Source organism: Schistocerca cancellata, chromosome 4, assembly GCF_023864275.1.
Source record: "Schistocerca cancellata isolate TAMUIC-IGC-003103 chromosome 4, iqSchCanc2.1, whole genome shotgun sequence".
In the NCBI taxonomy this organism is placed as follows: domain Eukaryota; kingdom Metazoa; phylum Arthropoda; class Insecta; order Orthoptera; family Acrididae; genus Schistocerca; species Schistocerca cancellata.
The window spans coordinates 565,381,539-565,408,383 of NC_064629.1; the positions used below are offsets into that span (position 1 = coordinate 565,381,539).

A 26,845-nucleotide genomic window follows, 5' to 3' on the forward strand; every position below is an offset into this window, starting at 1 on the left:
TTGGTGGCAAGATGAACAGTTGAGTATAGGGTTATATATACAAAAATCAAACAGGAATAATGTGGGCGTAGGTCTCATAATGAATAATAAAATAGGAATGTGGATAATCCCCTATTAACAGCATAGTGAATGCATTATCATAGCCAAGGTAGACATGAAGCCAACACCCACCACAGCAGAACAAGTTTATTTGCCAACTAGCTTCACAGATTATGAAGAGATTGAAAGAATGTATAATGAGATAAATGAAATAATTCCGATAGTTAAGGGAGAAGAAAATATAATTTTGATCGACTGGAATTTGGTACTATGAGGAGGACAAGAAGAAAAAAATAGTAGGTGAAAATGAATTGAAGAAAAGGAATGAAAGAGGGAGCCATCTGGTAAAATTCTGCACACAGAATAATTTAATCATTTCCAACACTTGGTTTATAAATCATGAAATGAGATTGTATACATGGTCCTCCACATAAAATAAAAGTTATTTCTTCACTTTTACTGTCTTATAAATACCTAAGGGCATTCTTGTTAGACGACTGCTTCTATTCACTGGCAGAATTTTTAGACCATACAAAATACAGCAGACTTGAAGCAAGAAAATGCAAAACTGCCTACTGCTCCTAAAGCAATATCTAATAAAATTAATTTCTTGCACTATTACAATATATTTATTTTGATGTTACATGTAACTTTTGTGTGTGTGTGTGTGTGTGTGTGTGTGTGTGTGTGTGTGTGTGTGTGTGGGCGCGCGCGCGTGCACTTGCATGCATGCATGCGTACGTCTGCATGCGCATGTGCACCATGATGTTTGTGTGTATGCCAGTGTGCATGTTCATCTGCAGATGACATCCCATAATATGTGGATATTTACTGAATGAATAAAAAATGAAGAATTATAGAAAATAATTATAGAAAGGGAAGAGGATGTAGATGAAGCTGAGATAGGAGCTATGAAAATGTGAGAAGAATTTGACTGAGTGCTCAAAGACCTAAATCAAAACAAGGCCCTTGGACAGACAACATTCCCTCAAAACTAATGATATCCTTGGGAGGACCAGCCATAACAAAATTATTCTATCTGGTGTGCAAGATGTATGAGATAGGCAAAATACCATCAGACTTTAAGAAGAATGTAATAATTCTAGTACCAAAGAAAGCAAGTGCTGACAGATGTGAATATTAGTGAACTATCAGTTTAATAACTCATGGTTGCAACATAAATTATTTTTACAAGAATGGAAAAACTGGTAAAAGGTGATCTTGGTGAAGAGCAGTTTGGATCCTGGAGAAATGTAAGAACATGTGAGGCAGTACTGACCCTATGACTTACCTTAGAAGATAGGTTAAGGAAAGGCAAAACCTATATTTATAGCTTTTTTAGATTTGGCAAAAGCTTTCAACAATTTGAGCTGGAATGCTTTCTTTAAAATTATGAATGAAGCAGGGGTAAAATACAAGAAGTGAAAGGTTATATGCAACTTGTACAGAAACCAGATGGCAATTATAAGAGTCAAGGGCATGAAAGGGGAGCAGTGATTGAAATAGATGTGAGACAGGGTTGTAACCTATCCCTGATGTTATCAATCAGTACATAAAGCAAGTAGTAAAGGAAACCAAAGAAAAATCTGAAGGAAAAGAAAAACGACTGGAGGTTTGCCAGTGACATTGTATTTCTGTCAGAGACAACAAAGGACTTGGAAGGGCAATTGAATGGAATGGACAGTGTCTGGAAAGGAGGATATAAGATGAACATTAAAAAAAGAAAAACTGGAGTAATAGAATGTTGTTCAATTACATCAGGCAGTGCTGTGGGAATTAGATTAGAAAACATGACACTAAAAGTAGTAGATGAGTTTTGCTGCTTGGGCAGCAAAATAACTGATAACGATCAAAGGAGAGAGTATATAAAATGTAGCCTGACAATGGCAGGAAAACTGTTCCTGAAGAAGAGAAATTTGTTACCATTGAATCTAGACTTAAGTGTTAGAAGCCTTTTCTTAAGATATTGTTCTGGAGTGTAGACTTGTATGGAAGTGAAACATGGACGATGAATAGTTCAGACAAGAAGCAAATAGAAGACTTTGAAACATGGTGCACCAGGAGAATCCTGAAAATTTGTTGGGTACATCATGTAACCATGATGATGATGTTGATGATGTTTGGTTTGTGGGGCGCTCAACTGCATGGTTATCAGCGCCCGTACAATTACCCAATCTTTGCTCAGTCCAATTTCGCCACTTTCCTGGATGATGATGAAATGATGAGGACAACACAAACACCCAGTCATCTCGAGGCAGGTGAAAATCCCTGACCCCGCCGGGAATCGAACCCGGGACCCCGTGCTCGGGAAGCGAGAACGCTACCGCGAGACCACGAGCGGCGGACATCATGTAACCAGTAAAGACATATTGAATAAAACTGGGGAAAAGGAGTCTGTGACATAACTTCACTAAAAGAAAGGACTGGTTGTAGAGACAAATTAGAAGACATCAAGGGAGTGTCAATTTAGAGTTCGAGGCAAATGTGGGGGTGTAAAAATTCAAGAGGGAGACCAAGAGATGAATACTGCAAGCAGGGTCAGGTCTTTGGACTGAAGAAGAACACCACAAAAGCAAACAACAATTAAGATCTGTAAATAGATTTGAAGGAATATGGAAAGTAGGAAATGTTTCAGAAGAGCAGAAGGTTGCCCTAATTCCCCAGTTGCATGCAAAAGGTGATCAAAAACTTTGTTGATATCTAAGGAAAATTTCTCCTACCAGTTCCTATAACATGTTTTCAAAAATTCTGACAAACAGGAATTAAAAAACTTAAAACAGACAATTAAATAAATATCAAGTGCAGATAGTTGGAAAGAGTACATTGAAGGCCACTATGAGAAAGAGGACTTGTCTGGTAATGTGACAGAAGAAGAAGAAGAAGTAGTTGAGAGCAAAGACATAGGGGATTCTATATTATAGTCAAAATTTAAAAGAGTTTTGGACACCTTAAGATCAAATAAGACAGAAGGGATGGATAACATTCCACCAGAATTCCTAAAATTGTTGGAGGAAGTGGCAACTGAATGACAATTCAAGTTGGCATGTAGGATATATGAGATTGGTGATGCACCATCAGACTTGCAAAAATGAGTAGCAGTTCTGACATTGTGGTTGATAGTGGAAGTAAGACTGAAGAAAAATCTAGACACATTCATAGGATATGTTGGCCTTTAAAAAAGCATTTCATAATGAAAATGGTGCATGATGTTTTAAATTCTGAGAAAAATAGGGTTAAGATATAGATAAAAAAGGGTAATATATATTATGCATGAGAAACAAGAGGGAACAATAAGAGTGAGAGACCAGGAACAATGTGCTTGGATTGAAAAGGGAGTAAGACAGAAATATAGCCTTTTGCTCCTACCATTCAATCTATACATAAAAAAAGGACAGAAATAAAAGAAAGTTTCATGAGTGGAATTAAAATTCAAGATGAGAGGATATCAATCATGCAATTTGCTGATGACATTGTTGTCTTCAGTGAATGCGAAGAAGAATTATTGGGTCTGTTGAATGGAATGAACAGTCTAATGAATGGACTGAAAGTAAACGAGAAAAAGAAAAAAGTAATGAGAAGCAGCAGAAATGAGAGTAGTAATGAACTTAACATCAAAATTGGTGACCAAAAAGTAGACAAAGTTATGGAATTCTACTACCTATGCACCAAAATAACCCATGACAAATCAAGCGAGGAGAACATAAAAATCAGAATAGCTCAGGCAAAGAGAGCCTTCCTGGCCAAGAGAAGTCTGCTAGTACCAAACATACGCCTTGATTTGAGGAAGAAATTTCTGAGAATGTATGTTTGAAGTGCAGTATTGTAGACAGTGAAACATGGTTTGGGGGTAAAGTGGAACAGAAGAGAATCAGAGTGTTTGAGAAGTAATGTTGCAGAAGAAAGTTGAAAATTAGGTGTACTGATAAGACAAGTAATGAAGAAGTTCTCCATAGAACGGGTGAAGATATGAATATATGAAAAACACTGACAACAAGAAGGGACAAGGTGATAGGACATCTGTCAAGACATCAGAGACTAACTTCCATGCTACTAGAGGCAGCTGTAGAGGATAAAAACTGTAGGGGAAGACAGAGATTGGAATATTTCCAGCAAATAATTGAGGCCATAGGTTGCAAGTGCTACTCTGAGATCAAAAGTTTGGCACAGGAGAGGAATTTGCGGCAGGCCCCATCAACCAGTCAAAATACTGATGACTCAAAGGGTAATAAAAGTTGATCCTGCTCAGAACAGATATTCAATTGCAAATTTATAACTCATCATAGACAACTGAATTCTGAATATACAGTAGTAACATTTGAGGATTTCTAGAAGGCTCTGTGACACTGTTGACAGAGAAACCCTAAACAAAGTCATTTGAGAATTTGATGTTAAACCTAATTTGGCAAATCTAATCTATAAAGTGCATCTTCATGTTTCCATGGCATAATAACTGCTCCATTAAATTTCGGTTGTACAGTGCACTACACACCTGAAATTTAATGGAGCTAATCCATGAAATTTTTACAGACTTAAAGTTCATGGTCAAATTCTCTAATTCATTTAAAATACATACAGGTACAATGAAGAACCAAAGAATGGTACACTTGCCTAATATTGTGTACTGCCCCTGTGAGCATGCAGAAGTGCCTCAACACGACATGGCATGGACTCGACTAATGTCTGAAGTAGTGCTGGAGTGTATTGTCACCATAAATCCTGCAGGGCTGACCATAAATCTGTGAGAGTATGAGAGGGTGGAGATCTTGTCTGGGAAGTCTGGTGGTGAGCGGAAGTATTTAAGCTCAGAATAGTGTTCCTGGAGCCACACTGAAGCATTCTAGATGTGTGGGGTGCTGAATTATCCTGCTGGAATTGCCTAAGTTTGTCAGAATGCACAATTAACATAAATGGATGCAGGTGATCAAACAGGATTCTTACGTATGTGTCACCTACCACTACAGAGCCTCCACCAGCTTGAACAGTCCCCTGCTAAAATGCAGAGTCCATGGACTCGTGAGGTTGTCTTCGTACCTACACATGTCCATCCACTCAGTACAATTTGAAATGAGACTTGTCCTACCAGGCAACATGTTTCCAGTCATCAACAGTCCAATGTCAGTGTTTATGGGCCCAGGTGAGGTGTAAAGCTTTGTGTCATGCAGTCATCAAGGGTACACAAAAGGGCCTATGGCTCCGAAAGCCCATATCGATGATGTTTCATTGAATGGTCCACATGCTGACACTTATTGATGACCCAGCATTGAAATCTGCAGCAATTTGCGGAAGGGTTGCACTTCTGTCACACTGAATAATTCTCTTCAGCTGCCACTGGCCCCCTACTTGTGGGATCTTTTTCCAGCCACAGTGATGTCAGAGATTTAATGTTTTACTGTATTCCTGATATTCATGGTACACTCATGAAATGGTTGTATGGAAAATCTCCACTTCAATGATACCTCGGAGATGCTGTGCCCCATAGCTTGTGTGCCAACTATAACACCATGTTCAAACTCACTTAAATCTTGATAACCTGCCATTGTAGCAGCAGTAACCTATGTAACAACTGCGACAGACACTTGTTGTCTTATATAGGCATTGCCGACTGCAGTGCCATATTCTGCCTGTTTACATATCTTTTTATTTGAATACACATACCCATACCAGTTTCTTTGGTCCTTCGGTGTATAAGACAAGGTAATGGCTTTTCTCTGGTACATTAAACTGTGAATAAGAAAAATATCACACCTATAAAACAGGGAAGAGAGGAACAGTGAAATAAAATAAAGTGCAAAGTACTTGCTGTGCTATTTGAAAAACTGACAGATGCAAAAATATACATCAGTCTCTTGGAAAAAATAGCCACTTGGGCAGGTTTGTAAAACTTCCACGAAAAAAATTTTTTACTAGTATACAAAATTCACAAAAATTTCTATTAACAGGCAATGATAGGATAAAAGGAATTAAAAATTCCAATATCTAGGCGAGATTATTCAAGAAAACATATTAAAATAAAATCGGCCACAAACTGTAAAGAGCATATGGAATAATTAGAAACATTTATCATAAAAATTGGATGTTAAAGGAAAAAACTGTATCTAAGTAAGCAAATGTAGAGCACCAAATTATAAACCAGACACACTAGAAGTATTAAACAAAAAGTTATGAGTAACATTCTAGATCCATCAAGAAGAACAAAAGCCTGGAAGCTAAGAAGTGATTATGAATATAACAAAACAAAGAAATATAACAGAAAAGGCAACAAATGATGATATTCTTTGGGCATTTATACAGAATGAGTGACAACAGGCTAATAAGACAGGTCTTCAAATATTCTGTAAAAAGAAGTAAACTGCAAGCTAGATCCAAAAAGTTGGAAAAAATTTAGAAATACACAACATAAAAGAAGAGGAATGAGCAGAAGGAATTTTTTTCAGATATGATGTGTTAAAAATTAGAAATATTCCAAGAAAGTAGGAGAAAAAACTAACAGTTTGCAAAGCTAAAATAATATTGGGAACATTGGCTGTTTTTCAAGGAGTCCCTTGAGGAGTGGGGGAGTGGCCATGTATGTAAAAAACAGTATTCCATTTGAGTCCACAGATGTATCACAGCACTGCACTGAGCAGGTATTTAAATGTAGTGTAGGGGCAGTTGAATTTAGTGGAATTAATTTCCAATTTTTGTTGTCTAAAGGACCCCTAACTCTGACTTCAGAGCATTTCTGCTCAAGCTAGAGAGGGTTCTTGATTCACTTTATAGGAAGTACCAGAAATTAGTTGTATGTGGTGACTTCAGTATTAATTTTTTTTGTGATGGTGCAAGAAAAAGGATGTTGGTAGATCTCCTACATTCATATGATCTGATGCACCCAGTTATGGTTCAGGGGAACAGTAGCACAGCCATAGACAATATTTTTATTCATTCTTCATTACCGTTAGTAAAAGAGTGAATGGCCTTTCAGACCATGATGCACAAATTTTAACACTAAAAGGCTTTTGTACTCAAACAAATGTCACATATAATTTCAAACTATGTAGGAAAGTTAATTCAATGGCAATAGAGAGTTTTTTAAACATCATCATGGAAAAAGAGTGATGGGATGTTTATAGTGCCGACAACATAGATGACAAATATAATGCTTTCCTTAACACATTTCTCATGCTCTTTGAGAGTTGATTTCCATTAGAACATTCTAAATGGGGTACTAGCAGTAAAAGGCAGCCTGGGTGGCTGACTAGTGGGATAAGGATATCATGTAGCACAAAGTGGGAATTATATCAAAATGTAAGAAGTAGTCACAATCAAGCTACGGTAGCCCATTACAAACAGTACTGTAATGTGCTTAAAAATGTTATTAGGAAGGCAAAGAGTATGTGGTATGCAAACTCCTTACATTGAACGAATACAGCTGAAAATGGTAGATAGCCATTCATTTCCGATTGCATGGTAAATCTGATATTTTCATGAATGGAGCTAAGATATTCAAGGCACAATCAATTTGTCCTTGCTATGAGGCAAAAATATGAATATGTAATTGACATCCCTACAAAACATTTTTGGTTTTGAAACTACATAGTTAGGCACCTTTTCTTCAGATATTCCATAAATAAATTAGCAATTATGGGGGAGGGAAGACCACTGTAGGTGACACCATATCATGGGTGAGTGAGGGCTACCTATGGTGACACCATATCATGGGCAAGTGAGGGCTACCTATGGTGACACCATACCGATTATAAAATAAAAATTAATTGGAGGTTAGTGCATATTTATATAATGCTGCTATATCTTCCTCAGATTTGCTGCTAATCAATGACAAAGTGTAAAAATTATGTACTTTTATAAATAAGGAGGTGCCATCAATGCTAAAGCATTAATACATACCCAAAAGATGATGGAATATTCTACTTGTTGGAAAAATTTCATAAAAATGTAGGTTTGCCTTTATTCAATGTATCTTCTAAGTCATAGAGTCACTATTGCCTCAGTGTTTTGCAACTATGAAATATTAAACTGATTTTTCGGTAATATTCACCCTTGTCAGCACTTGCTTATTACATCCTTCTTGATGTTTGAGTTTATTTTGCCTGACTTAAATATCTTACATGTCTTACATCCCAGGTGGAATAGTTTTATAATGACTGACTGTTCAAAGGATCTCTTTAATTCTAAGGGGATGTTGTGTGCTGCAGTTTCCTTGTATTGACTTCAGTCTTTCAGTGTTCTGTCAAATCTTTCTCACTGCATCACATCTCCCATCTCATCTTCACCCACTTCCTCTTTCCCTTTCTGTAATACCATCATCAATTTCATTTTCTTTCTATATATTCCTTCCACTTTTCAGATTCCCCTCCTTTGTTTAGCACTGGCTAGTCATCTCAGCCCTTAATATTTGTGCAGGTACTTCTCTTCTCTACAAAGGTCTATTTAATCTCCCTATCTGTGGCATGTGTGTTTTCCATAGTCACACATGATGTCCCAGCTTTCCATATTTCCTATTTTGCTTCCCTTTTTTCAGTGATACTCAATATACCTTGTGTTATCTAAGGATTTCTACTGTGTCTTGTCATTTTACCTACTTGATCCTCTATTGTCTTCTCTGTTTCATCCCACAAAAGACCCATTCATCTTCTATTTTATTCCTTTCTCCTGTTTCAGTCAGTCTCTGCCTAATGTCCCTTTAAGACTTTCAACTGCCTCTAGTTCTTTCAGTTTATCCAGGTTCCATTTCCTTAATTTCCCACCTCTTTGTAGTTTCTTAATTTTTAATCCACTGTTATGATCAATGAGTTATTGTGAGAGTTCATATCTTCCATAGAAATATTTAGCAGTTCAAAATCCAGTTCCAAAATCTCTGTCTTACTGTCATGTAATCTATCTGACACTTAACATTGTTTCCAGGTCTCTTCCACCTTTACAGTCATCTTTACTGATATTTTAACTGGGTGTTAGCAATGATTTAATTGTGCTCTGTTCAAAATTCCATCAGTCAGTTCTTCTTTTATAACTTTTGTCCACTGTATGTTCTCCTAGTGTTCTTCATCCTCTTCATTATCCTACTATCAAATTCTAGTCCTCCACCACTATCACTCCATTAAAGTAATGATAATTTCCTTTAATCCATACATTCTTTAAATATCTTCATCAACTTGGTGTTATAGATGTATAAACTTGTTACAGTGTGTTGTGTATTGATTTTGTATGTATTACAGTTATTATATATTTTATTACTCATTATGAAGCATATTCTTGCTTTACCTCTGTACTGATCTGACCATAAATCCTGTTCTTGCTGCCACTGCACTTCACCAATTCTGACTGTATTTAATTTCAACTTATCCATTTCTCTTTTTAAATTCCGTAACCTACCCAGTTAAGAGTTTTAACATTCCATGCTTTGACCCACAGAAAACAAATTTTGTTTTTCCTGTTGATATCATCCTTCTGAGAAGTTCCCTCCCCAAGATCAGAATGGGAGAGTCTTTTACATGTAGGGCATTCTATCTACAAAGATAACACCACTATTAAGCCCAAGTAGGATTTTGGAACACATACTGTATCTGAGTATTATGAAATACCCCAGACGAAATGATCTGTTAAGACACAGTCAACACAGAATCCGAAAATATTGTTCTTGTGAAACACGACTGGTATCTTTTTTCACAGGAAGTAATGAATACTATCAGCAAGGGATCTCAAGTTGATCCTATATTTCTATACTTTCAGAAGGCTTTTGACACTGTTCCTCAGAAGCAAATTCTAATCAAATTGTGTGCCTAGAAGATATCATATAGATTATATAATGGTAAGACAGAGCTTTAGGAACCAGGTTTTAAATTGTAAGACATTTCCAGGGGCAGATGTGGACTGTGACCACAATCTATTGGTTATGAACTGTAGATTAAAACCAAAGAAACTGCAAAAAGGTGGTAATTTAAGGAGATGGGACCTGGATAAACTGAAAGAACCAGAGGTTGTACAGGGTTTCAGGGAGAGCATAAGGGAACAATTGACAGGAATGGGGGAAAGAAATACAGTAGAAGAAGAATGGGTAGCTTTGAGGGATGAAATAGTTAAGGCAGCAGAGGATCAAATAGGTAAACTGATTAGGGCTAGTAGAAACCCTTGGGTAACAGAAGAAATATTGAATTTAATTGATGAAAGGAGAAAATATAAAAATGCAGTAAATGAAGCAGGCAAAAAGGAATACAAACATCTAAAAAATGAGACCAACAGGAAGTGCAGAATGGCTAAGCAGGGATGGCTAGAGGACAAATGTAAGGATGTAGAGGCTTATCTCACTAGGGGTGAGATAGATACTGCCTACAGGAAAATTAGAGAGATCTTTGGAGAAAGGAGAACCACTTGCACGAATATCAAGAGCTTTGATGGAAACCCAGTTCTAAGCAAAGAAGGGAAAGCAGAAAGGTGGAAGGAGTATATAGAGGGTCTATACAAGGGTGATGTACTTGAGGACAATATTATGGAAATGGAAGAGGATGTAGATGAAGATGAAATGGGAGATATGATACTGCGTGAAGAGTTTGACAGAGCACTGAAAGACCTGAGTCGAAACAAGGCCCCGGGAGTAGACAACATTCCATTGGAACTACTGACGGTCTTGGGAGAGCCAGTCATGACAAAACTCTACCGTCTGGTGAGCAAGATGTATGAGACAGGCGAAATACCCTCAGACTTCAAGAAGAACATAATAATTCCAATCCCAAAGAAAGCAGGTGTTGGCAGATGTGAAAATTACTGAACTATCAGTTTAATAAGTCACAGCTGCAAAATATTAATGCGAATTCTTTACAGATGAATGGAAAAACTGATAGAAGCTGACCTCGGAGAAGATCAGTTTGGATTCCGTAGAAATGTTGGAACATGTGAGGCAATACTGACCCTACGACTTATCTTAGAGGAAAGATTAAGGAAAAGCAAACCTACGTTTCTAGCATTTGTAGACTTAGAGAAAGCTTTTGAAAATGTTAATTGGAATACTTGCTTTCAAATTCTGAAGGTGGCAGGGGTAAAATACAGGGAGCGAAAGGCTATTTACATACAGAAAGCAGATGGCAGTTATAAGAGTCGAGGGACATGAAAGGGAAGCAGTGGTTGGGAAGGGAGTGAGACAAGGTTGTAGCCTATCCCCGATGTTATTCAATCTGTATATTGAGCAAGCAGTAAAGGAAACAAAAGAAAAGTTCGGAGTAGGTATTAAAATCCATGGAGAAGAAATAAAAACTTTGAGGTTCACTGATGACATTGTAATTCTGTCAGAGACAGCAAAGGACTTGGAAGAGCAGCTGAACGGAATGGACAGTATCTTGAAAGGAGGGTATAAGATGAACATCAAAAAAAGCAAAAGGAGGATAATGGAATTTAGTCGAATTAAGTCAGGTGATGCTGAGGGAATTAGATTAGGAAATGAGACACTTAAAGTAGTAAAGGAGTTTTACTATTTGGGGAGCAAAATAACTGATGATGGCTGAAGTAGAGAGGATATAAAATGTAGACTGACAATGGCAAGGAAAGCGTTTCTGAAGAAGAAAAATTTGTTAACATCGAGTATAGATTTAAATGTCAGGAAGTCATTTCTGAAAGTATTTGTATGGAGTGTAGCCTTGTATGGAAGTGAAACGTAGACGATAAATAGTTTAGACAAGAAGAGAATAGAAGCTTTCGAAATGTGGTGCTACAGAAGAATGATGAAGATTAGATGGGTAGATCACATAACTAATGAGGAGGTATTGAATAGAATTGGGGAGAAGAGGAGCTTGTGGCACAACTTGACTAGAAGAAGGGATCGGTTGGTAGGACATGTTCTGAGACATCGAGGGATCACCAATTTAGTATTGGAGGGCAGTGTGGAGGGTAAAAATCGAAGAGGGAGACCAAGAGATGAATACACTAAGCAGATTCAGAAGGATGTAGGCTGCAGTAGGTACTGGGAGATGAAGAAGCTTGCACAGGATAGAGTAGCATGGAGAGCTGCATCAAACCAGTCTCAGGACTGAAGACCACAAAAACAACAACAGTGGAGTATTGTCTCAGTTGTGTGACTGGATTTGACATTTCACATAAAAAATGTCACACTTTGTAATAATTGATGGGAAGTCAACTAGCAAAACTCAAATGATATCAGGGGTTCTCCAGGAAGTGTTATAGGACCTCTGCTGTTCTTAATCTATGCAAACAATTTAGGAGACAATCTGTGCAGCTCTCTCAGACTGTGTGTAGATGATGCTGTCATTTATCATGTAATAAAGGTACCAGAAGATCAAAATAAATTGTAAAATGATTTAGACATGATATTTGCATGGTTCAAAAAGTGGCAGTTGACCTTAAACTATAAAAAGTCTAAGGTCCTCAACATAAGCTCTAAAAATTTCATTAAATATTAATTATACAACAAAAACATGAATTTAAAGGTTGTAGATTCAACTAAATACACATGGATTAGAAAATGTTATGGAAAAAGTGAACCAAAGACTGTGTTTTATTGGCAGAGCACTCATAAGATGCAACAAGTTAACTAAAGAGACAGCCTGTGCTACAGTTGTCTGTCCTCTTCTGGAGTATTGCTACATGGTGTGGGGTACATACCAGGTGTAATTAATGGAGGACATTGAAAATTTTCAAAGAAGTGTAACTCATTTTATATTATCATGAAATAGTGGTGATTGTCTCATGGATATGATGAACAAGTTGGGGTAGCAATCATTAAAATAACAGCATTCTTTGTTGTAGTGATATCTTTTTAAGAAATTTCAGTTACAAATTTTCTCACCAAAATGCCAAAATAATATGTTGACTCCCCCTACATAGGGATAAATTACCAGTGTAATAAGATAAGAGAAATTAGAGTTCAGATGGAATGTTAATTTTTCCCTTGAACTATTCAATGGTGGAATAATCAAGATATACTCTGAAAGTAGTGCTAAGAACCCTCTGCCAAACATTTAAGAGTGATTTGCAGAGTACTCATGTAGATGTAGATACAGCAGAGCTGCACATGCTCAGGAAATATAATGGTTGTATTTCCTCCTTGCTTTCAAATGTTTGCAGTACCAATATAGCAAGGTCATATTAGCCAATATTACTATGCCAAATCAATAAATCATCCAGATTGTTATCTATGACACCATCCATTCTTTTCAAGCATTGATTATCAAATAAGAAATATGTGAAGCAAGCACATGTTTAGACAATGCTACAATTATTTTCCTCAAACCTGCCGTTAATAAGCTCTAAAGATATCTGTAAAACACTTTTGTACTTGATGATACAATGTCAAAGTTAACCCAAAGACCCAATGGTTCGATTAATCTATTAAATCCTCTGAATTCTGAGTATAATGGTCACATTTGCCTACAAGAGGGCATAATAGTTATGTCAGCTATTCAGCCAAAAGAAGGTAGAAACTTAGGACCCATCCTTCATCTCCAGCAGACCACAGAGTCTTTGGCGTACCACAGCCTGTTGGCACAAACCCCTGATGACATTACTGGCATACAGCTCTTCTTGAGGAGGTCTAGAGTTTTCTCTGAATCCTATGAGCCAAATTGTCTCTTAGCTTCCAGTATTCAGGGTCTTTGAGCAATGTATCTATCTTTCTATTATACTCAATTCATGAGATGAGGACAATGGTGTTTCCCTTGCCAGCAGGTATAATGATGAAGTCTTTGTTTGCTCTCACAACTCACAGGGCCTTCATTCTAGCTGAAGTAATATTAAACTTCTTCAGCAGAACCCAGATTAAAGTATGGCAGGTGGCTTGCCTAATGTCCTCTGCACTTCACCAGAAAGTTTCCAGATAACCCGTCTATTCCAGAAATCATACCTAGCATTGGGGTATTCCAAAGTACAAACTTTTTTTGAGCACCAAAACCACTGCATCATTCAAGATCTTGTCCATGAGATTAAACATGGTGCATCTTTATGGGGGTATTTTCCTGCACTTGTGCTTCAAGTTGGGAATACTTTGTCATTCTGTGAATGTTTGTTTGTTGTTGTTCCCAGTCTGCTAGTGCCCTGTCAGTGCCATCTCTTCAGTCTCAGGAAACAGCTGAAAGGTTCAGTGAGATTTCCAGATGTAGTGGTAGTATTTCATGGACACCATGCACAATTCCCATCACATATAACTAACCCTCTCCCTCAAAAGTGCTACACTTATCTGGCACATAACAGAATGTCGGAGGGAAAGAAAATAATATATTAAATATAGTTACTGCAATTGCAAACTGAGTTCTAACTGATATGCTATAATTTGTTCTGACCATTTTCATACAATAGTTTACTCTATAGTAATGCAGGAAACTGGGTTAAAACCTCAATTAAAATTAACTGAAGAATGAGGCCAGAGCTATTATGAAAGATAGTTATAATCTAACTCCCTTGAATTATCACTCTGTAAGTGAAAAGTGAGTTACTATACAAACAGGAGCCATGTTAATACTGGTAATGGCATGATATGGAAATGCCGTGTAGCTAGGGCCTCCCGTTGGGTAGACTGTTCAAATTCATAATTCCACAGAATATTGATTAATATGTGTTTCTATGTCATATAGTATTTCTGGTTTTATGAATGTTTTGTCAGTTATACAGCAGAGTGTGTTCAATAAGACTCATGTAAGTATTCAGGGCACCCTAAAATCATGGAATAGAATACTGTAAAATGGCATAAAAATCTCTATCTTTCACCATATGTCTTCTGATTGGTATATGTGCAGGTGCTTCCTTACAAACCTTTTTTCAGATATTCAGAATTTTTTGAAGCATCTTCCAAACAGTGGATTGCAGAGGGCTCAGCTACTATAATACTACATTTGCACTGTTTGTGAGTCAACAGTTGTACTTATGGTTGCCTACAAAGCAATGTGACTTTGTTAACCACTTCTGGGGTGGAGTCAGTCACCGCCATGCGGGATAAGCCAAGCGGTCTAAGGCACTGCAGTCATGGACTGTGAAGCTATCACCGTTGGAGGTTCGAGTCCTCCCTCAGGCATGGGTGTGTGTGTTTGTTCTTGGGATAATTTAGGTTAAGTAGTGTGTAGGCTTAGGGACTGATGACCTTAGCAGCTAAGTCCCATACGATTTCACACGCATTTGAACATTTTTGAGTCAGTCACCAGTGTTTCCTGAGGAGATTGTCAGCTCTCCATTTTCTTCTTCAAACTTCTTCTTGAGATTTTGCTAAACAGGTTCTCCTGTCAAGTGAATTTTTGAAAGCACAACTACTTCATTGTTGTTATCTTGATAAAAGAGCCTCATCAGTAATTCCCAACTATTATTGTCCAAGACAATGTTAACTTTTCAGCAGCTACACATTTGATGATCAGTTGAGCTATTAGCATCTGTGATCAATACTGACTGGAACATCATGGTGCAGTGTTGAAGCAATAGAAGCAATGGAGCTAGAAAATCATTTATTACATGATCTGATATTATTCTTACTGAGTTTGCTACCAGTACCATAAATAATATTCTGTCTAGTATGGTTTAATTTGGGAAAGTTAAATACCATACCCTGCAAACATTTTTCAGTAAACTGACAAATGGTACATTGGCTAGTTACACTGCAATTCCTTGGACCTAAAGTGTGAAGACATACAGATGTGAGTTAGTAATTCCTACCCACTGCCTTTTACACACAACAACCATAGAAATTCTTCTATAGAATAGAAGGAGTTGTCAAGGAGAAACTTTCTCAGTTTGTCATCAAATTTTACTTTGCTGTCTGTCAGACATTTTGTATCACTGGGTAAATGATCAAATATTTTTGTTGCAGCATTGTGCACCCCCTTTCTTGCTAAAGACAACCTTGACATGGAGCAATGAATGTCATTTTTCCTTCTGGTGTTGTAATTATATTCCTCATTTTTCCTCTTGAACTGTAGCGGATTATTTACAACAAACTTCATGACAGAGTAAATATACTGAGAAGCAATAGTCTGAATGCCCAACTCCTTAAACAGATGTCTACAAGATGATCATGGGTGAGCACCACATATTATTCTCATGGCACGTTTCTGCACTATGAAGACTTTCTTTCTTAAAGATGAGTTGACCCAGAACAGTATTCCATATGGCATTATCAAATGAAAATGTGAAAAATATGTCAACTTCCTGATTTGCCTCTCCCCATGATTTGCAATGATTCTAAGTCCAAATGTGGCTGAACTATGTTGTTTTAGGAGTTCCCAAATGTGTTTTTTCCAATTTGAATTCTCTTCAATATGGTCCCATAAGAATTTTATAGTTTCCACTCTATTTACTATTTCCTCACCATGTCTTACAATTATCATTAGTTTAGCACCTGTAAATGTGCAGAACTGAATATGTTAGGTCTTTTTAAAATTGAGGCTGAGACCATTTGCAGAAAACCAGTCAATGATACTTTTAAGAACTTTGTTTACCATTTCTTCTGTTTCTGTATGTATACTTGAACCAATTATAATACTAGCATCATCTAAAAAAAGAACTAATTCTACTTGTTGTATACTAGACAGAAGACTGTTTACATATACAACAAAAGTAGTGGACCTGAGACTGAACCTTGGGTAAACCCATACATGATTTCTCCCTTGTCAGAATTATGTCCCTGGACTACACTGTTTAAATTACTAAGTACAACTTTCTGCATTCTTTTGCTTAGATGTTGCATCATCTATTGATTGGCTGTAACATCAATCCTATAAAATGTTAATTTGCCTAGGAGAATACTGTGATTCGTACAGTCAAATGCCTTAGAGAGGTAGCAGAAAATACCAATTGGTTCAAATGGCTCTGAGCACTATGTGACTTCTGAGGCCATCAGTCCCCTAGAACTTAGAACTACTTAAACCTAATTAACCTAAGGACATCACACACATCCATGCCCGAGACAGGATTCGAACCTGCAATCATAGCGACCAATTGGGGCTATTTTATTTACTGCTTGTAAAATCTGGTGAGTGGATGTGTAAATGGCATTCTCAGCAGAGCAACTCTTCTAAAACCCAAACTGTGATTTGCTAAGGATACTATTGTTGCTAAGGTGAGATAGTATTCTAGAATGTGTCACCTTTTCAAAAATTTAGGAGAATGGTGTAAGCAGTGAAATGGGTCATTGATTATTGACATATCTCCTATCACCTTTCTTAAAGAGGGGTTTAGCAAAGGCATATTTCAGTCTCTCTGGAAAAATGCATTGAGTTAATGATGCATTAAGTATTTCAGATAAAACTGAGCTTATTATATGGGAATAAATATTAATACTCTATTGGAAACAACACCGAAATCAGATGAGCTCTTATTTTTGAGAGAATGTGTAAGTTTCTTAATTTCAGAAGGAAAAACTGGTGATACAATCATGTAATTGAATTTTATGACAGTAACATTTTCGGCATATTACTGTGGACCATGGCATGTGTCTTGTGATCTAAGGATAGTTGATGATTGCCAAAACTGGTAATTGTGGATTGAAATTTTTGCGATTGTGCTGGACAATCAGGCATCTAAACGGGTATTCAGAATAGTCTGCCTCATTTAGATGCAAAAAATAATACCCTATGAGAATTCATGTCAACTCGGATACAAGAATTGGGGTATATGCATATGTGGCACTTGATTTCCAATAGAAACTAACCATAATCTATAAAGGTGAATCAAACTATTTCTTCTTTTTCTCTTAAAAATACTTTTAATAGAATTTTCTGCTAATTGTGTACATGGAAATAGATGTAAAGCTATTTTTGAATTTAGGCACTATTTACATTTCATTAGCATTGAATTATGATTACTAGTGGTGATGACTCAAATAGAGCAGTAAACATTTGCAGATAAATGATGTAAAGTGTCCCACTAATTCATTGAAATATAAATTTCTCTTCCCAACTTCTGCAAGTATTTTGACAAATGGTAGACATTCAGTGATGAAAGGGGTCACGGGAAGATATCCAAGGTTTTCACTTGGCGCTCTTCTAATTTCAGTTTCATAAAAGCAGCTCAGCTGAGACATGTGTGTTTCTCTGCCTTCTTTCCCTTGTTTTGTTGGTGTTTGGCAGTCTTCTTGTCTTACATTGTTTCACAAAAGCAAAGTGATGGAGATCAGAATGTTAGTTTGAGACATCACTAACATTGTTCGTGTATTACCAACAGTTATTCATGACTTGATACTAGTACATAGTGCTGGTATCTTACCACCCATGCAGAAAGTCATTACAATAATTTCTTAGGTGATGATCAAGTATTTTACATCACTAACATTGTTCGTGTATTACCAACAGTTACATACTTCACCTCATTTGAATGCCAAAAAATTATCACACACAATAGCCTCAAAATTTTGCTTGACTTTCATATTTCACATGTTAAGTTTGATTATAATTCAATGTTCAAAATAAACACTTGATGTTCACATATTGTGATTACATCTAATAAACCATGTAAATGCAAGCTGTTTGCTTTACTCATTCAATAAATTTGTGCACTTGTTTCATATTTCATTTTTCAGTTAATGTTATGGTGGCCTCCTCAAAATGCAGAAAATTTTGTTCATAAATACATTCATTTTGACAGTTAATGAGTTTCTGCAGACATTTAAAATCATGAAAATTACATTTTTCAACATATATTTTACAATCTAACTAGTTTTGTATGGGAACATATTATCAAATAATCGTGTGCATTCATTGAGACTGTTAGAATGTACTTATTGCATAAATGTTCCGATATTCATTCTTGCACATTCAAATAAGCAATGAATTAATACATAGAAGGTATGAGTAGTGGAAGTGATCCACAAAACTACCATCCAATATCACTGACATCCAACTATTGTAGGAACTTGTAACAATATTCTGAACCCAAACATAATGTGGTATCTTATACAGAATGATGTCACTCAAGTCAACCAGCATGGATTCTGAAAACACTGGTCAAACAAAATTCAACTCGCACTTCTCTTGCATGACGTCCTGAAAGCCATGGTTCAGGTCAGTCAGGCAGATGCAAGTGTGAGGTCAGTTTCTGCTGTAACGCACTGCCAATTTCAACTGCCCCTAAGCACTCTCATTCTGATTCATCTCAGCAGATACCGCAGGCCATTCCACTTGGTTAATTCCTATTCCTGGAAGGTGTTACAATGTTCATGTGATGTGCTCATGTATTATCATCTTGCAAGATGAATCCATCACTGAAATGCTGACTGTAGTGTTAGACAGTTGGTTTGAGGGTCCTCCTCCAATGCTGCATAGCCATCAAACTCCTCATGATAGCAATGAGAGGTTTTCAACATCTGTGCATGATACTAATCCAAAACATGACTGACTCACCTCATATTAAACCACTGGAAATGCATATCAGAGGAATGCATTGTAGTAGTAGTAGTAGTAGTAGTAGTATTGTCCATTCATTTACCAATTTTACAAGGATGTTGGACATGTCACCTCCAAACTCTTGTATGATGATCATCCAGCAGATTTTCAATGTTTTGTGCCTCACAATACCATGTGAAAGTTGAAATGATTCACTGTGATATATACTGATTTGGCAGATTACTCTCCTTGTTGATAACCTCTCTTGCTGTAAACTGAAAAAAACATGTACGGTTGGCACTCAAAATGAAGATCTGGCAACGGAACATTCTCAGGTGTCAATAAATGATCTTGATGAAACTTGGTGGGTGTGTAGAGGTGGCAAAATAATGTAATACATATTTTTTTGTTAGTGCCCAGTTTCACTTTTAAGGTGTAAAAAAACAGCCAAATAGGTACACTGGCATTTTAGGTTTAGAGGGAATATCTTTGAAATGATGATATATAAAAAATGTTTCCTACATACAAGTTCATATGAAATTAATGTTCTTAAAAACTGTATAATCAACTTTTTTAATCATTTGAAATTTGGCATTTTAGGTTTAGAGGGAATATCTTTGAACTGATGATATATAAAAAATGTTTCCTACATACAAGTTCATATGAAATTAATGTTCTTAAAAACTGTATAATAAACTTTTTTAATAATTTGAAATTTTGCAAAATACCCCATTGATATTAATTAATTTGGAAAAATGAAAACTTTTGTTACAACGTAAATTAAAGAAGCTTTCAAGCCACACACATCCCTGTGTAATAAAACTGTTTTCTGAAATATCATTTGTTGAAAATAAGCTGTACACAATGTGCTGTTAGAGTATTTTCAACATTCCTAATTAAAATATCTAAACACTTATTACTGTTGTAATTATTTATTTTACGTATATTCATTTTATGATTTACATTCATGGTTTTTTTTTTTTTTTGTATTTTTGCTTATCATTTCACATACATGTATTTTGTTAACTGAAAATAATAAGTAACTTACTATTATAATAGAGAATAATTACAATAATGATAATCTGCAAGAAAACATTTAAAACATAACGTTTTGTACACCAAGTATACAAAATGAATGAAATTTCTTCACATAATGTACACAACGAAGAAGCCAATTTGAAACAAAATTCAGCAAGATTTCAAATTGACTTGGGTGATTCTCTAAATATCCTGATTTGTATGAGACATATTTCAGTGCATTGGTAAGCCCCAGTGAAGAAGTTGAAGAGAAATTATTATGTACTGGTGACTGCAACTTGATTATATTGTTTCTTAAGTGGAGACTGACACCATAATCATTCAACAAAACTAGATCTGAAGACTTCTCACAAGGTTCTTCCAAGGTCAAAAGCCGTATGAGTTCCACTGCAGCACTTTTGACCCTTTCAGCCCTTTGGGTCACCTGATATTTCTTGTCCATGGGTACAATGCTCAAAACAGTTTTATCACACTGATAACCTGAATTTCATAGTTTTAAAACAAAATTACTGGTGAGTTTGGGCCCAGAATTTGAGGATCTCACTTTGAAGCCACAAACATTGATGTGACAGCATCAGAATCTGGTAAACAAATGTTTGATCAGGTTAAAATATATTTGAAATGTGTTTCCTTTCCTAGTGAGGGAGAATTACCTATGTTGTCACTAGATTCTTATGGTGATGAATATGAAAGAACTATTTAGAGCATCATACCTGAAGACAAGGAACATGTTCAATTGGTGATCCGAAAGGATCAACAACACAGGTACTGCCATGGGAAGTATACAGCTTTTGATGTTGGAAGAACTTTGCAAGAGGACTTTCAGATCTAGTTCTGCTGAATGATTTTGATTTCAATCTCCACCAGAGAAACAATACACTGAAGCTGAAGTGACTAGTATCTAATTAATTCTCTTCACTAAGGCTTACCAATGTACTGAAATATGCCTGATACAAATCAGTATATTTAGAGGATCACCTATGACAGTTCGAAAGCCTGCTTAATTTTGTTTTATATTGGCTTCTCCATTGTGCATATTATGTGAGAAATTTTGTTCATTTTTTGTAGATGGTGTAACAAAACTTTAGGTTTTAAGCATTTCTTTACAGATTATCATTATTTTAATTATTTTCTATCATAACAATGAGTTACTTATTATCTTCATTTAACAAAATATGCATATGTGAAAAGGTAAACAAAAAAGCCATGAATCTAAAGCATAAAATAACAATTTAAAACACAAAACAAAGATAAGTAAAATAAATAATTAGAATAGTAATGAATGTTTAGATATTTTAATTAGGTATATTTAAAATACTCTGACAGCGCATTATGTACTACTTATTTTCCAAAAATGATATATCAGAAACCAGCTTTATTACACAGGGATGTATGTGGATCGAAAGCTTCTTTAATGTACATTGTAACAGAAGTCTTCATTTTTCAAAATGGTGGTGGGATATTTTGCAAAATTTCAAATTATTACAAAAGTTTATTATACAGTTTTCAAGAACATTAATTACATGTCAACTTTTATATGAAAAATATTTTTATATATTATCATTTTGAAGATATTCCCCTCCAAATGCCAAATTACTTTTTGGGATGTGTTTTATCCCTTAAGAGTGAAACTGTGCACAAACAAGAAAATATATATTGCACTACTTTGCCCTTTCTACAACACCCACCAAGTTCCATCAAGATTGTTTATTGACACTTGTGAGTGTTCCCTTGGGAGGTATGCTGAAAGACAAAACAGTGTTCAAGATTGGAGACACAGTACACTCAACTGAAGTGCACTTAGAATGCATATTTAGTTTTAACCCAATTACACAGAATGGTTGGAAGTGGCAATTTCCTGTGTGCAAAATGGTAGTGAGAAACAGAACACTCAACTGAAGTGCACTTAGAATGCATATTTAGTTTTAACCCAATTACACAGAATGGTTGGAAGTGGCAATTTCCTGTGTGCAAAATGGTAGTGAGAAACAGAACACCAGTCAAAAAAATACAAACTGTGTAAGGCGTGAGGATGGTGCCAAATGATTTCTTGAGCAATTTATTATATAAATAATCAGACTCATTTTTCCTTGAAATTATCTGATTTGTTGCATAACAAGATGATGGCTACATAGATGTCTAGGAGAATGACCATTAAAACCTCCAAAGTTTTAAATTTTAGTTGACATGAATCCCTCGAATATGAAGTAAATATGTTCCCATTAATTTTTTTAATATGCTTCAGTATGCGCTTTAAATTACTGGAACTCTACATCAGTACCCACATCTATACTCTGCATTAAATGTAGGCAGTATGTCACTTTCCTCCATTGATGTTCCATCATTCAACCCGGATAGCAATAGTTATTAAGGCTTCTTCACATTCCATTTGTGTGTAGAGTGACCACGTAAATACCTCTCTGCATTTTGTAGTAAGTCCAATCTTTGTCTTTGTGATACATCATGGGTTGCAGTATATTCCAAGATTCCTCATATGGCTGGTTCTTGAAACTTTGTTTGTAGCTTTCATGAGATAGTTTGTGTCTCTTTTCAAGCATCTGCCTGTTAAATTTTTTCAGCTTCTTGGTGAAAATCTTCCATAGGTGGAATAAACATGTTACCATTTGTGGTACTCTGTTTTGTGCAAATCCCATATCCCCTATTAGCCAGCCCTATTTGTTACATGTTACACATGCATGACCAGTATTTCAGGATGGGCAGCATAAGTGTTTTGCAAGCAATCTCCTTTGAAGACTTTTTGTATTTTCCTTGTATCCTACCAATTAATCAAAGTCTGCCACCTACAGAACCTACAACTGAGCGTATGTGATCATTCCATTTCATGTCCTTACAGATTGTTCCACCTAGGCATTTGTATGAGTTGTCTGATTCCTGCTGTGATTCATTGATATTGTAATCATAGGGTACTACATTGATTTCCTCAAAAGCAAATGAAATATTTCATAACTAACTCAAACAACCATGAGAGGCTATTTTCCATAAATCCAAATCCATGGCATAGGATAATATTAATACTGCAAATAAAACTACATAATTTACTTGCTAGCTACTGATTGTGCATATTACAGCTCAAATTCATATTGATATTTAAAGCAAAAAATTAACATAATCCACTTCTGTTATGTATTTGTTTTTTAAGGGCTTATTTCAGTTTTTTGGGATTTTGACTGTTTGATACCAAGCATAGTGATGCAGTGGTAAGACACAGGATTTACATCCAGAAAAATGGTGGTGCATCCAGAATTAAATTTTGTTTGGAATGTTTCCTCTGAAAAGGGTGTGACCAACTCCTTTCCCCAATCGAAGCTTGTTCCCCATCACTAATGGCTTAGTCATCAGTGGGGCAATATACCGTAATCTTCCTTAGTTCATTAATTGGTACTGAAATGTACCATAAAGTTTTCTGAAATGTACAGAGTCAAGTCAGTTGGCTGGATCCATTTTCTAAGCTATCAAGTGTATAATCATGCAGTCAAAAAAATTCTGCTGCTTTATTTTCAGTTATCACAGTTACGTATCATTTGCAGACAAGAGTCACGTGGAATTTACAGTGATAGACAAATGGCTAAGATAGAACAGAACAATACCAGGTGCTAAATGTAATGCTGGCTGGAAGAGCCAATTAAAAGTTTATCTTCTGGAAATTAGTTTATTACAAATATTTTCAGTATTAGTTATTGCATTAAATGTAGGCAGTATGTCACTTTCCTCCATTGATGTTCCATCATTCAACCCGTATTTCCAATTTGCACCAAAGTATTTCATTACCATGTCATTTTGACATACAGTATGTTTCATAAAGATGTTTTAAAAAGACGTTGATCATAAAAAAAGTTGTACCATTACAGAGGAAAACTTATGCCCAAGGACACACTAAGCTATTCCAAGGAAAACAAGATGATGAACTGATAACCCACAGTTGCTGGGGGTGAACAGGGAAAGGTTTTGGGTGATCTCCCTCACTGTTAACACAATCTCTTTTACATATGTTTGTGCAAATTCGTAATTTCAACACGGTATGTAATTAAACCAAAAATAACTAGTGAACTAAATTATCAATGTGAGTGGCCACAAGTAAACACCATAAGAAAGTATCTGACAGTAGCTCCTTCTCTTCATCTCCATAGGCACTCAGAGGAGGCTGAGTAAATGTAAACTAAGTGTATATTATCTGTAAATGTTTAAATCATTTAACAAAAAACAATAATCTAAGAGCTGTAAGATATGCATTCTAATACATTGTCAGAGTAAGATTTATTTTCATTAGTTGCATATGGAAACTGATTGCATTTGTAAATAAATTATGTACATATGGCCTGTAACTTAATACAACATTATAACAAACATTCTGCATGGTATACATGCTTATCAAAAGTGAAATGATATCTTCCATGGTTTTTTTATTATAACTAGTTACAACATGTTCAGTAGCTACTGAGAAACAGATTTAAAAAGGATGGATTAATTTAGTGGTACAGTTATTTCATGTGTTTAATAAAAGTTAATTTTATGAGAAAAGCAACCCTGCGTTCTGAGTTATTGTGATATTTTAGTTTTATTTCATTACTTTATTTCAGATGAGGCTGCATCCTCCAGGGATGGAAAAAGCAGAACCATACAAAATAAGAGGAAAAATCCTCAAGAAACCTTGAAAAATTGCATCTTTCCTTTTGAATTAATTTATTTACTGTGAATGACTGGACTCTGTGATTCTGTGGCTTTCCTTTACAAAGAACAGGGGGCTAACAAAAGTACTGAAATACTACTTATTTATGACCTTTACTGGTTCTGTGATGATTATAATATAAAAGTGACAGTAACAAATTGATAGGTGGATGAATAGGGATTCATGTTACATATTTTGTTCAGTTTTGTTCCTCAAACTGATCTGATCCCTTTATATAAAATACTTTGTTACATCTAATATTAATCATGATAATATTGCTATTAAAATTACTAGAAGAAGTCTGATTTAATACTGTTGCTTTTTTCACATTTTCAGAGATATGTACAAGTTTATGTTGTGAAGTAACACTATTGCACATGAGAGATTTATCCTCACAGCTCTAAAAATACATGGTGACTGAAACACTAGAGATTTTGTCTAATGTTTATTAAAATGTTGTATACTTTTGCTTGCCATTATTTGTTAATAAAATACAGTCCTATTTTTAAAAGACCATTTTTATATCTAATGTACAGAGAAGCTATTTTCTTTCAAAACAATGATGATAATAATAAAGGCATTTGAACATAACATACGTATGACTTGTATGAAACACTCGGGCGTAAAGATAAAAATATACCTTCTTCACACAATAACATGGTGTTTAATCTTCTGTCAGCTGAGAAATCAGTTTGAAGTACAATTTTTGTTTTGTAAGTACACCGGCAGTAATGTTTACATATGAATATAATTTTAATTGAATGTATACTCTACAGTGGTTACACATTAGCTATGTGACTTTTGTGTGTTATTACAGTTAATAGGACTATGGCAACTTTCATTTATGTACGTTTTAGATCATACATGTCACAGTGATGCCTGAAATAATATTATCTGATTAGTATCCTTTACCAACTGCAGCTTTTCTCATCACCTGGGAAATGGTTGAACCAGTCAAATGTCAAAACTTTGAGACTTATAATGCAGACTCAGATGTCACTGCTTTCAGTGAATTATTTTGTGTACATGAAAAGATGAACTTCAGTTAAAGAAAAGCTAGAAGGCTAGTAATGTGAAAGAACAGTTTCACACTGACATTTAGTAAGAATGAGCCTACCATTTTATACAGCATAAAGGAAGGAAATTCATGAAATACAAAGACACTATACCAAACCTGTGCTGATCACATGATCAAATTTTCACAGTGCATCTGAGGATTAGATTAGGTTAGTACTTGTTCCATAGGTCATGAATACGACACTTTGTAATGATGTGGAATGTGTCGATTTAATGAAAGGTATCTATACAAGATATTACATTACACAAAATATTACATTACACTTAATATTTTTAATTTTTTTTAACTTGTTTTTGTGGGAGTTGGGGAAATTACCCACTTGATATATCCAAAAATTCATCTAATGAGTAGGAGTTACATTAAGAAATTCTTTTCATTTCCTTTTAAATGCTATATGGCTATCTGTCAGACTTTTGATGCTATTAGGTAAGTGACCAAAGACTTTTGTGGCAGCATAATTTAGCCACTTCTGAGCCAAAGTTAGATTTAACCTGAGTAGTGAAGATCATCCTTTCTCCTAGCCATGTACACTGCTATTACTTTTGAATTCGTTCGGATTGTTAATAACAAATTTCATAATTGAATATATATATTGTGAGGTTACAGTGAAGATCTCTAGCTCTTTAAATAAGTGTCTGCAGGATGATCTTGGATGAGGTCCAGCAATTATTCTGATTACACGCCTTTGTGCAATGAACACTCTTT

At 35.6% G+C, this 26,845-nt stretch overlaps 1 protein-coding gene across 3 annotated transcripts in view; it reads left to right on the forward strand.

Annotated features, from left to right (window-relative positions):
* The window catches only part of LOC126183847 (uncharacterized), a 100,160-nt gene extending 74,507 nt beyond the window's left edge, over window positions 1-25,653 (forward strand). For all 3 annotated transcript variants that reach the window (XM_049926133.1, XM_049926131.1, XM_049926134.1), the window contains one exon: window positions 24,974-25,653. Coding sequence is in view for 1 of the 3 variants with exons in the window: in XM_049926134.1 (XP_049782091.1) it covers window positions 24,974-25,048 (75 nt within the window). In the remaining 2 variants the exon portion in view is untranslated. The remainder of the gene's footprint in view (window positions 1-24,973) is intronic.
* The last annotated feature ends 1,192 nt before the right edge of the window (window positions 25,654-26,845 follow it).